Source organism: Odontomachus brunneus, unplaced genomic scaffold (genome assembly GCF_010583005.1).
Source record: "Odontomachus brunneus isolate Ranch 3 - 2012 unplaced genomic scaffold, Obru_v1 Obru_scaffold_108, whole genome shotgun sequence".
NCBI lineage: Eukaryota > Metazoa > Arthropoda > Insecta > Hymenoptera > Formicidae > Odontomachus > Odontomachus brunneus.
Genome location: NW_022639558.1, coordinates 49,097 through 62,927, shown reverse-complemented (window position 1 = coordinate 62,927; position 13,831 = coordinate 49,097). Strand labels below are relative to the sequence as shown.

The 13,831-nt window shown below is 43.3% G+C and overlaps 1 protein-coding gene across 1 annotated transcript in view; it reads right to left on the bottom strand.

Moving 5' to 3' along the window:
* Positions 1–4,804, bottom strand: part of LOC116849156 — an 8,909-nt gene extending 4,105 nt beyond the window's left edge. Inside the window, exons 1-2 of the mRNA XM_032826048.1 lie at positions 4,149–4,804; positions 827–1,161 (exon numbers count right to left, since the gene is read on the bottom strand). Coding sequence (XP_032681939.1) covers positions 827–1,033 — 207 coding nt within the window. The 5' untranslated portion in view covers positions 1,034–1,161; positions 4,149–4,804. The remainder of the gene's footprint in view (positions 1–826; positions 1,162–4,148) is intronic.
* Between the last annotated feature and the right edge of the window lie 9,027 nt (positions 4,805–13,831).

The window sequence follows — 13,831 nt, the reverse complement described above, 5'->3', positions numbered from 1 at the left end:
GGGGGGGGGGGGGGAGGAGGCATTTATTTTATATTCCGTGCACGGTCCAATCTCGCTTCAGCGATAAATAATAAAGCACTTAGAGATGGCTACGGCGTCGGTGGGGTGCAGCCCTTTAACGATCCGCGGTAACTCCATCCGCTCCCGAAATACGTCCAAAAGCGACGCGAATCGACCTGCGATGTGCACCAGGTAGACAGCTATTCGCGACAACGAATATGTCGCGCTATATTCGCACTAAGAAAATCATGAAGGAGAATGTCGTGCGAGTATTCGTCAGTCAATAACACACTACAGTCAATGCCGGGCTTCTACAATACGATACGGACCGACGGCATTACATAATCATAGATAACACTCGAGAGTGTCGGCGGCGTCTCCGGCATCGTGAGTAACGCACGAGTAATTCTCAGGCACGACGGAGCGTAACGAAGCGCAATCTCGCGCAGTGCACATATTCTCATGGAAGAGCTCGCGTCGCTTGATATTAGGGCCGCCAGGCGTCCAGACTCCAGCTGGACAGTCCAGCAGAAATCTGGATGTCTGGATATCCGTCATAGTCATTTTGTCATAAAACACGTGCCGTGTCGTCTTGCGTTTTATTTGTTCAGATAAACGAATATTACGTTTGAGATCAACGAATAATTGACGATAGACGACCACGGTTGCCAGATAATCGGACTGCATTCCGACGAGTATCGATACGCGGATGCCCGATAAATGCGCACTGGGAGTACAAGAAGTCATTTCTCGATGATCTCGCAGACTCTCGGCCGCTCAACCGCGATCAATCCGCATTCCAGTGGTCGCCTTTTGTTTACCCTACCTTCACGACGTAGCTGTTGACTCTGGTGAAGCCGAAGTTCTGCGGCAAGTGCCTGGCGCCCAGCACGGTGACGTGGAGCGTCTTGTCGTTCGGAGAGTGCACGATCCTGATACCGACTTCCGGCTCTAGATTCACCGTGTGGTCCAACGGCGTAGACACTGTCTTCAGGCTGTTGTCGATGAAGTTTCTGATCTTCGCCAGCGCCATACTCGCGGCTGCCCTCTCGGGTCCCAATTATGACGATTGCTTATCAGCGATTGCGGCGTGCGACCGCTCAGATAACGTCTCGATCACCGCGGACAGGTAGAGCCCGACAGAGCTGTTGTCCGCGAGAGCTGCAAAATTTCTGTCGTGAACATTTTCCGACGATGCGCGCCGCGTGCACATACACAACGGTGTCTGAAAGTGCTATTAATATTCCCGCGTACGAGACTCGCGTGCTCGTGACGACAATCGCGCAAACGGTAGATAAGGCTTGCCCAACGTCGCATGAATTATGCGGGAATCATGCCCGACCGACTATGCAAACATTTGCGTAAATATCATTGTTACTGAAGAAAGGAATTTTGTTCAATAGATTTGACATTTAATAGATTTGATTGTTCAATAGATTTCTCATTCATATATTATTCATCTTCAGATCGAATACAATTTTATGAATCTATCTTCTTAGATCACTTTAAAATAGAGATGATTTTTGAAATATATTTCTCTAATTATTATAAATTTAAGAAATACTATTAAAAAAGCATTTGGAGCTGATGTTGTCAACGATTCTGACAATGAATTTGCTCGAATTGGCGCGAACGGATTATCACGTTGAAGTTTCGTTAATTATTCACAGCACCTTTTGAAAAAAGTGACCTGAATGGAAGAAGATCTCAGTTGGTGCAATTGAACGAATACCAGACGAAATATCAGTGATGAGAAACGATATCTTGGTTGCTATAACTGAAAATATTCAGTTGCGTTAGCACTGGATTAAGATAACTGAGAAAAATCAATTGTGAATAGGAATCTCTTACAGACAAGCTCAAGTCTTACAACTGAATTTTTCTCTGGCCTCCAAATAATAGAGAATCATAAACCGAATTTTCTTTTTTTGTGAATAAAATTCTGTGGATTTTCTGCGGAGGGATTTATTGTTTTATAATGGAAACTAGCGATTGAATTGTTTTACAAATTTATGAAAACAATTTTACTATCAGAAAAGGCACCGAGGAGTGATGCTGCCGCGATTCTGACTATTCTCACGGGCGCAAACAGATCCGCCGATCGTAAACAAGCGCGGCAGCGAGTGCTTTCTCTCGTTGGGCCGACAATACGACGGTTTTATCGCCAATAACAGGTGATTATCAGCTGTTCTGGCTCGGCAACGGCCGACCCCTCGCGACTCTCGATGCAATAAAACCGCGCAGAAACGGAATGTCCGTCGAGCAAACCAGCCAACGATCGAACTTTCCCCATGAAGAGAAAAGGAAACAAATCTACCACACCCTACATCGTGACCACGCTGTACAGTGTAAGAATCAGTGTAAGGAAAAACTAGACAAAAATCAAGTTTTGTAAGTGCTGGATGATCTTTAACTAATGTATTAACATATCTTCACTTGATTTATTAATCTTTGCATAATATATTGATTATTAAGCAACTAACACATTGATATCAGTATTCAGTATTCCTTAAGTATTTTAATTGAGAACATGATGAATTTTGACGAAATAGTATTTTATAATATTTTTGCTTCCCCTTTGTAGCAAAATTATTATTTTAGAATTGTTGTTTTAACAACATGGAGTTATCATATTAAAAAGCGATTCCGTTATCATAATTTTCCATAATAGGATTTTTTATACTAAGACTTTTAGATGTATTTAAAGCTTTTTGCATTTAGTTTGTTTCACAATTTAAAAAAGTCGCGGAAATTTGCGGGTTACAGAAGAAAGTCGACCATAAGTAGCTCCATTTTTCTTATAGAGGATGTTATGCAAGAAAATGTTCACGTAGTAAAAATACAGAGAAGATATAAAAGAGCTTTTGATTTTTTTCTTTTGATCCATACATATATCAAGTTTCAAGAAAAAAATTATAAATTTACCGAATAATGTCATAAAATTTTTATCAGAACCTGATATGCAACTAATAAACTGATTTATTTTGATTAAAACGTTGTAAATGTCAATGTAAAACGTGATTTAGAATATTGGTCAGGAATATCTTAAAATTACACCGGTAGCGTCAATTGATCACGAACAAACACACGCGAGGAAAGTCACACTCACAACGGCGCAACCTAACGATGACCGACCTCGATTACCGCATCATTAACTAACGACAAGATGCCTCATGCTTGTTTCCATCAATGTCGATTGCACCTCAACTTGAACTCAGACTCAAACAAAGACTTAAATTCAAGTTAAAGTCTAATCGACGTCGATAGAAATAACGATGTCATTAGTCGTGCGGCTTCCGGTTTTTAATAGAGATAGAGACTTCAATGCTCGGTGCGTCGCTCGAGACGAGATAATGTGATCCCTTTGCACAAATCGATATCGACTCCTCCTTATCGCGGTGCCCTTTTGGATGATAAATACAGTAGTATAAGATACAGTAAAGTATAATCATAATGGTATTAAAATATGAAAAAAGTATAATCGACATTATGTGGTCGAACACAATTATGGCTATTCGGAGCAGCGCTCGACTGTTCGTCTGTCGAAATGTCTCATTATAAGGGTTCGTCTACAGTGTGGCGGCAGTTACGCTTTAAAGTCGTAGCGTAAGTCTGTGAAATGATCATATATCTGTTTCCTTTGCGCGAACTCGTAAAACACGAGTAGTTCTATTGAATTCGTCAATAAAAATTCGCGCGGAGAAAATAGATGCATGATCAATTCACATACTAGTGCTACAACTTTAAAACGCAACTGCAACCGCATTGTACACAATCCCTTACACTTCAGTCTTACGGGAAGCACTCTCTCTCTCTCTCTCTCTCTCTCTCTCTCTCTCTCTCTCTCTCTCTGTCTCTGTTTCTCGTTCGTTCAATATATCCGGAAACAATCCGTTACGTTATCCGCGCTTGACTCGACGCGAATGGAGAGTGCGGGCTCGAGTTATGGGAAGCGTTCCAACTACGATATAGGTGCCGGTCGTCATGTAGAGCCTAGGTTCCTTTCATACGCGAGGCGTCAGTCACCGTAATATCGTGCGGTTAATCGCGAAGTCGGCCTTCGGACCTACGTCGATATATGCGCGCATACACGCGCATTCGCACGCACATCGTCGCACCTTCTCGGAGGAAACGAAATTCGCACGTACCATAATCGCGTCCCGCCGGTTCGGAGCAGGCAGGCACAGACGGACAGGTCGTGTCACCGATCGAGAGACCTGGAGAAGGGGCAGGTAGCCGGTTGCTAGCCGGTTGTCCTCTGCGACGAGCGCGCTGGGTCCACGCCTGGGCCCGTGACTGACCTGAGACGTGAGAGACTCGACTCTTCGCGCGTTGTCCACTTCCACTTGGAACAACCAACACAATGACGATGACGACGGCGGCAGCGGCGGCGACGACAGTTAGACGACTGTCTACTCCATCATCAACGGCGAAGCGATTGGCCGCGGACTCGCACCATCAGCGCCGATCGCCGGGAGGAGTTCACCGAGAGGAATTCTTCGAGAGCTTTCACCGAGAGCGTATTCGTCGCGCACTGTAATACGCTTGCACGCGCGCTTGCGACGCGATCCACCGCGCATCATAGATGGAGATCCAGAGAGAGTCAGAGAGAGAGAGAGAGAGAGAGAGAGAAAGAGAGAGAGAAGGACGGTCTACGTCATCGCGTCGATCAACGAAATTTGTTGTTGTCGTCGTGGTCGTTGTTGCCGTTGCCGTGGAGCCGCATGAATGGCTCCTTACGTGGGTGTCGCGCGCGCGTGCTCGCGGTTGTACTTGTGATCCCGACAGTCGACTTCAGTTGCGCGCGACGCGCCTCCGAGGTATGCAGTTTGCGCTCTCGCGTGGGTTCCCTTTATAAGAGGTCACCGCGACGAGTTCGCAGTGGCGGATGATACCTGGAGGTATTCATCGATGGGCACCAGCGCAGCCAAATTGAGGATTGGTCGCGCGTGCCGAAGCAGCTGACGATACCTGCGCACCTGCGCACTTGCACCTCACTGAAGGAAGTCGAGAATGATCGTCATACGCGCAAGAATAATTTCAAATTACACGTGAATTGTTAAACATTTTTTTATAACGAATCGTATTAATTATACGGCTGATTAAACTCCAGCGCTGATTAGCTGGCTAACAACAACACAGTTTTCCTTATCGATCTTTTTTCCTCGTAAATTTTATATCGCGTACTCGTCAGTTTATCCTTTTAAGAATCTTTTATTATTCACGGCTACCTACAAGATACACTCTGCCGATTTTACTCACAATATTGCTAAATATATTCAATACACGACTTAATCTATCATGGACGATCCAAGATTAACTGATTAATTGCAGTCCAATTAATCACGCGCGCGTTTCTGGTTTCTTCCATTTTTGTCTGGTTGAGGAAATTGAACAGGGAGCTGAGACTTATAGCTACGGCACTTTCGCAAAAGTGGCCGTTGCCGATGAAGAAGGGGAATTTACTCGTACCCGCTATATACCGGGTGTGAAGCGTAGAGCTGTATCGGTGGAGTGACGCCTGTTGCGCTCACAAGGTCGCGCATTCATATTACACGCAGCTGCACGCGTATAGATGCGCGTACGTGCACGGGGATTTCTACGTGAGTAAACACAACCACGTAGACGAGGTATTACATAGATACAGAATCAGAGCCGCAGGCGACTACGGTGTTCCCTGTTCGACGCGATAACGGAGAAGAAAAAATGATAAAGTGCGGCCGATGAAAAATGTTTCAGAAAGAAGATGAGAGAGCGTTATCGATTATCGACGCGGACAATTAACAAGTTGGAACGACGACTCCTACACGGAGAGAATTTTTATTAAAAATTATTTTTTAGTGGGATCGACAATCGTAGTGGAATTGACTATTCTTTCATATCCGTTATTTATATTTTAAAAATTAAAATGTAACATTAAAATATTTCTCAGCAAAATAGACCTTACTGACCTTACTGTTCCTCAGCAAAATAGACCTTACTGACAATCTACTCCTACACTACTGAAAATAAGATATGATAAATAAGATTGGAAAGAATTTATATAAAAATTAACTACAATGTTCTTTACACTAAGAGAAAAAATGATTGATCTAACTAAACTTAGTTTTGGCTCCAGTCACATTTTTGGCTCCACATTTTTTCGTTATTCCAACACAAAAATGGTAGTAGTAACATGCATATAAGGTTATTATCACTAACATTATATAGTAAAATTTAATAAAATAATGGTTTTGTCGGCTACGATCAATAATTACTTCTGTGTATGATTATAGTTATAAATATCAAAGATTTTTTTTTAGTGTATAGAATATTATATTCTACATTCATAACATTCTCTCTCTCTCTCTCTTATAGAATATTATAAATACAATATTATTATATACAGAATGTACATGATATTTTCTCTTTGTATGTACATATACTTGCGAGCTTGGAACGCATCGGTGAAGGGAGCTCGATCTACGTGTTCGAGATGTATTTATCTTCGTGCGTAGTACAAGCTAATTGTAATTTCGCGTGATATCCCGCGCCAGCGGCTGAAAGGAATGCGGTAGACAACGAGTCGTTGCATAGGTAATGAATCGTCGCGGTTGCATTACAATACCGCGCGTCAAATGTGACGCAATTAACAACGCTTATTGTTTGCGCGTCGCGCGATGAACGTGCGTATTGCACGGAAAAGCTCGATTCTTCCCGATTCTTGGAGAAATCTAGTTGGACAGAACGCTCAATCGCAGTGCAATGTTTTCGGAATCGCTGTACGAGCTCTTGACGACGATCGACTTTCCCAAGGAAGACACGCATCAGGCGCGCTCGCGCGTCCGCGTCACTTCGAGCGCGTATTTGAATGCACGCGCCGTGGGCGATGTAGCACGCGTATCTAATTGTATCGATCGCACGTGATGATATGTGAGGATAACTCTGTCCTTCAGGTGTATCAAGGTGTGAGAAACGTGAAGCAACGTTTGTCATCGCGTCTGTATTCGGGAGACTGCATTCATGGAAAGTGAATCTGATTTACCGTCGATACGCACGCGACTCTTGGAGCGCATCGTCCAGATATTTCAAGCGCTCCTGCACGCTAATTGCGACGCGCGATAATCCGTGAGAGAACAAAGGAGTCCGTAAAAAATATACTAATTATAACAAAGAAAGAAATAAAATATAAAAACAAATAGAAATTTTTCAACACCGACGTGCAAATGAGACGTATCGACGGTGGAAACGGGTTTCCCCGCGGTGGCTAAGGGCAGGGAGGCGAAATCGAGGCGACAGGGATGGAGGGGCTAGTGTTGTTGGCACCCTACGACAGATGGCGTTAACTACGACAACAAGCCCTTTCTTGCTGCCAAACAACCCCCGCAGTTGACGAACAGCTGTTCAGCACTGCCATGGCGCACGCGACGGCGAGACGTCAAAAACACTTCGTACGCCTCCGATTGAGCCGTGCTGAGAAGATCCTTCCGTGTCGCGACACGACTCACCTCGTCATAAACTTTCGATCGTAATAAGCGTGCGCGCGCGGTGCTGCGCTGGACGGTGCTACGGCTGGTGCGGATCGCATGCTTGCGCGGGTGTATGTCAACGTGACGCCACCGAGACACACGCTCGATGCGTGTCTCGAGCCTCGCCAGGTACGAATTTGTCTCCTATTTGTCCGCTGGATGCAATCTGTGCGCGCGCTTGTCTTCGTGGGCAGCAAAGCCCGGGCGGAACATTTGGCCTTGTGTAACTTTCCGCATGTTTATGTAATCGGAAGTGCAAACAGGGCGAGAGGAGGGAGAGGGAGAGAGAGAGAGAGAGAGAAAGAGAGAGAGACGCAAAATGGATCACATAGACATAAGTAATAATGAAGATACAATAATATCGTGTAACAATAAACACGACGAGAATAAACACTTCTGAGTTGTTTCTGCGTGCAAAACCTTGAGCGCGATTTTAGGGCTGCGATTGCGCAATATATTTCCTCCCTCTCTTTCTTCTGCATATTTTGTTTATTGTGGAATATTATACAGTTAAATAAGATGCCAGAGAAAAAGAGAGAAAGAGACAGATAGTTGTTTCTACAGAATAATGTACGCAAACATCTCTAACGTTATGCTTAAAGACTGACATAATGATCGTGCTTGATGTGTTGGAGGAAGTTTCCAGCATAGTAATTTACTTTTTCTGTCGTCGGATGTGTGTTACCATGCAAAACCGGGATTTATATAAATATCATCGAGGAAACTGATCCAAGCCGTTATCAAATATTTAACGGCCGGATCGTGAGATGGCACCACATAGATATACTACGACCCGACAAATACTAAATAAATTATATCGCGAAATATAAATTACATAATTAAATTGAACGTCACAGATTATTGTCCATCATTTATACACGTGATTTATTATTCACGATTATGTTCATTCATCATTTATATCACGTTTATGTCGCGTGAGCGCGCACGTCACATTCCGAACGCGTATAATGAGAGAAATATAATTTTCTCTTTTTTTTCTTCGCCTCTCTCCCTTCCTCTCCCTCTCTTTTCCCTTGGAACGGAAGAGCAGCATACGATCCGGAAAATCGTACACCCTTTTTTTTCTTCGGCTACAAGCGTTCTTATTCAAGCCACGTTCCGACGACAAGGGTAATAGCCCTGAACTTTGTCTTCGTCGGATCAGCTTAACTTCCGGCCGTAAAATTTCGCGAAATTCCAGCGTGGTCTCCACGCGAAAGATGTTTTCTGTGGTTCCTGGCGTTTTTCCGCTTGATCGATCACCGCCACGTTGTTGCACGTTGGTAAGTCGCGGGCGTGACAGACGTTTTTACGAGTCTTCCCGAGTATTACGTCACACGGACTAATTTACATTGCGATGAACGCGAGATTTTACGAGATGTCGGATTAAAGGGAAAAGGTAGAGAGATCTTTCGCCGATGCGGGAGATTCATCATTTCTCTACCAAATTTTTCTGAAGGGAGTTTGGCTGTTGAAAAGAAAATACGACGTGTCCTCGGGCAAAATTCGAAATTGGATAATCCCGTTTTATTCGACAAAAACACGACGGATTTCCTGCATCACAACTTTAACGACACATCGCAGTTGTTACCACGAACCACATGTTTCAATATATTTTGAAGGAAGAGAAGATCAATTCGAGGAGAGACTCTTCGCTAATATATGTCCGCGAGGGGCACATCGCGAGACTCGATTTACCCTCGCGAATGTCTTTTCCGATTATCCGTGGAGCTATCGCGCAGCCCTGCGACTTCCAATATACGGCGACGCCGCGACGGCGATATAATAAGAAGAAAAACGAAAACCGATATGGCGGAATCACATTATGCACCAGTAATCCGCGCTGCATTACGATGAATGCTGCACGTGTCCGCGGTCTCTCCTCGTCCGCGAGATTCATGAATGCAAATACTTCGGGAATAAAGAGTCACGCGCGCTCTTTACATCATTCACCCTTCTCATTTTCGTCCCGCGCCTTTCCACTCCGCCTTTCCTTCTCTTCGCTCCGTTGCTCTCCCTTTTTCTGTCTTCCTCCCTCTCTCACTTTTTTCTCTCTTGCTTTTCTCATTACATATAACGCCTGGCCTTTGCTTTCATTTCAATCACAACCTGCGACGAGACGTCGTGTCTACTCCCGCCACTCTCGTTACGCGCATTACCCGTTCTTGCGTTTACTATTTATTAACGAACGTAATTTTGCGCTGCGGGCGATAGTTCGGCAACGCGCGCATCCTCCCTCGGTAAATCACTCCGTCGCGCGCACGCCTTTATTATAAACTCTTTTGCGAGGCGCAATTTAAAAGTATAGCTCGCAACTCCGGCACGAAGCTTCGTACTAAGCTTCCACTTTGAAAGCAGCAACCTCGCTAGACGCCACCACCGCCGGGGAAGTATCGCCGAAGTTCAGCTAATCGTTTCTCATCGCGTGGACGCTGATAAATTATTCAATTACGCAACGCCCGGCATTCTCTTCTCGTCGTCATCGTCGTCGACGAGGGCAAGTAATTTTGAGCAGAAATGAAAAAACAAAGAAAAAAGGGAGAAAAGTGAGAATATTACATTTTCTGACATCAATTGGCAAGTAGTTATGCAGGAATAATTCCACTCACATGAAAGAGAGTACGTTTCGAGGAAAATGAAGATAAAAATTTGATACATGATTTAAGAAGTATAGATAGCTCCTTCGCAATCGTTCAAGAAGTCAAGCATGATCAATTTTCATCGATAAGCTTAAGGCGATACTAGATATCGGCTCAACACAGTTTCGTAGTTATCTCTTTTCTTCTAATTGGATGTATCAAATTAAAAATAGTTTTACAGGATGAAAGTACAAACATTAATAAATCGTCGATGTGTTAAACAGTTGCATAAAATTAACAAAAAAATTTATAATCTATCAGTAAATAAAAAGTGTTTGTTGACTTTATGCAACTGTTTAGCATTAGCCATTTATTAATTCATTTGTATTTTCATACTGTAAAAACATTTTCAATCCAGTTTAGAATCCATATCAATTTAGTTTAGCATTCAGTTTAGAAGAAAAGAAAAAAACTGCGTCATGTCGGTATCCAGCATCGCCTTAACTCTGAAAAGAAATTATTAAAATAAGTAAAAAATAAAAATTGTTTTTTAATTAATTTCAGGTGCCCGTAAAGTTTGGATCTCTTTTGTTCTATGTAGATAAAGACAAAGAATGTGAATAAAGAAGAATGTGATAAAGACGTAAGGATTACCCATCGGTAAACAAGAATCATGAATTCAAAAATCATGATTTTGTGGGTTGGATCATTTTTGCATAAGTACGACCAATTGTCCAAATTCGCTCTCGCGAGATCGAGTTAATATCGCGTCGGCAACGCGGAGATTAAAGTCAGATTTCGAAATACTTGGTAATTCTCTGTACGTATTTCTCGCACGTAGTCGCACAGCCTGATATATTTAACCTCCCTTTGACCCTGTGCACCCTTTTAAGTGCATCATTACGTATTCCCTTTTGTAACGCCGGACTTTATGCAGACCGCATTCGCGGCACCTTTCTATTCTTGATCATATCGCGCGTTAGCCGCGCGAGGTGATAATTCTGTCCTTATTAATGTCTCACATTAGCGGGGCGTACGCGCGTGATGCGTGTGTGCGTGAAGTGGATTATCATCCGCGTCTCGATGATCTCCGGCTTAAAAGCCGACGAAATCGCACATATATTGGTTCGTTGGAGTCAGTATTCGCGAATCCGTGCGGCCGGCTAAAATTAACTCGGCTAAAATTAACTCTGCGGATATTTAGCCGGCTACACGGAGAGAGAAAGCATCGCGAGTAAATAAACAGTGGATGTTAGGGATATTTTTGCGCTTCTGTTGCAGATCTCACCGTCCTAAATTTTAAAAGGCTACGTTTAGATCGCAGAAAACCGTCATTCGTTCGAGTTGTCCGACCGCGATACTTGCATTATGCAAAGTACCGGGCCTGCAACGTACGATGGATTCATGTCGATGAACGCGTGCGAAAAAAGAGAAAGAAAAGAGTGTAAAGAGTCCCATGATCGAACGGATCCGGGAATGGCGGCGAGACCGCTTTGATTAGAGTGGAATCTATTTGCATTCCCCGTCGTGGCTCTCAACGTGATCCTGTTAATACCGCTTTCCTTGGCGTGTTCACCTCGCTTGTATGACACTTTGTCCCAGTTGCACGGCACGACGGCGGCGCGAAAGAGGTCGGAAGTTTCTGAATGTCGGTAATGAATATATGAATGCGTAAGCGTGTCGCCGTTTGTCACTCGGGAATTGCAGACGTATTGTTTCGCGAGTGTGTGCGTGCGCGCGCACATCGAGATTACGTTTTCAATACTGACTGCATATTTTATTTAGCGTCTACGTTGTGTAGCGCGCCAGTGCACGCTCTTCATCGAAGTGAGTCGAGCAATTCGAACGATCATTCTTCCGTTAAACACTCGCGCAAATGCCACGATATTCCCGAGTCGGAATTCTGATCCTGTTTTCGATCTCATATTCTATTTAACGTCTACTTTGATATAGTCTAAAGAGACTTTATTAACCTCTTTTGACTCTACTTAATTCACCAGCTTTGGTCTACGTACACTTTCATATACTTTACTTCATCCAACCAAGGGTTTATCTAATAATGTTTTTACTTATTATCCATCCTAAATGAAACTCTACTTATTAATTTTCGTGCTGCGAAAAACGCTGCCTCAGCCAGGAGTTGAACCTGGACCTCCTCGCTTGCAAAGCGAGACGCCGTACTATTTCGGCTACCGAGGCTTTGAGAGTATTCTTCGTAACACACAAACGCTTGTGAATTTTACTGGGAAAGTAAACAGACACCTCTCTTCCGCCTGGTGCGTTAAACTAATTTAATATTATCAAATGAAATATCGTAAAAATCAAGTAAATAACATGCATGAAAAAAGAAATTTGATTGGATTCACCAATTTCTTGTGAAACATGAACGATTTAGAACTTCCAGGTGAAGTTATCAGAATTCAGTCTAAATTTTACAGATTTCAAGATAAATTTTCAAGATAAATTTCTGACTAACACATCGAAATATAAATTATTTATTAAAGACTGAAAGTTTCTTGTAAAAAACGCAAATATCTCTTTTTCAAATCGGGAAAATATCGTCGTTATTTCCGAGTAATTCTAAAAGCGAGATTACTAATTTTGAAAACTCATGATCGCCATATTGGACCGCCACCATATCGAATTTTAATTTTTTTACCTCAAATTCGTAATCGGTTGCTCAAAAAAAACGTCCATATGCCAAATTTGAAGAAACATTACCCCAAATAAAATGTATGGCTCAAAGAGTTAATCTTTGATTGTATTCAAAACAGAACCTCTTTGATATATAGCTTCGATCCAACAAGAACTTACTATTTTCCTCTTTATCATCCAAACTTCCTATGAAAATTTCATAGAAAAATGATAAACCTGTTCACCAAGCCAATATCCCGCACGTCTACCTCGTTGTCGTAACCGCGATCGCGAGTATCGCGATGTAACGGCGCGCGCGCGCGCGAGTAAAACGAATACTTATTCATAATGGATATCTGTCCATCAAATCTGTAATCATGGCATCATCAATCGTCCGAGTGCCTATGTGGACGGAGATTTCATTTATCGGGAAAGTTTGAATCAAACCGCCATTACTCACAACGACGAGCGCGACTGTGACGGAGCATTTCGATTCAGCAGAAGGTAATTGAAATTCGTTTCGTCACCGGCTTTTGCGGATTCCCCCTCCTTTTTCCCGCGATTTTGCAATTTACCGTGGGCATTTGAAGATTTTGAATCGGCGTGATTTAAACGGGAAGTGAGAAAAAAATACATTCTATACACGCAGCGAAGCTTTTCGCTGTCTGCTCTTCCCCCTTCCCCCCCCTCTCTCTCTCTCTCTCTCTCTCTCTCTTTTTTAACCTTTGCGGCTCTATCCGACGGCGAACTCGACGAATGTAAATTTCCGTCGATTACTATCAGCGCGCAAAAATGCACCCCCGCGAAATACGTTTGTAGTTTGTCAATCATGCGGAACGGCTTTCAAAAATTGAAACGCAAACAATTACTCGTTTCGCGACCGATGGAAGCGCGTATAATTTACGGCGCGGCGCAAAATTATTTAATCCACGACAATGGGGACGCAGCGGAAAAAAAGGGAGAGAGAGAGAGAGAGAGAAAGGGAGAGGAAGGGAGAGAGAGAAAGGGAGAGGAAGGGAGAGAGAGAAAGGGAGAGGAAGGGAGAGAGAGGAAGAGAGGACGCACATTCTCGCTGTCTTCTTGCCGAGGAGTGCTAATTCGCCATGAATT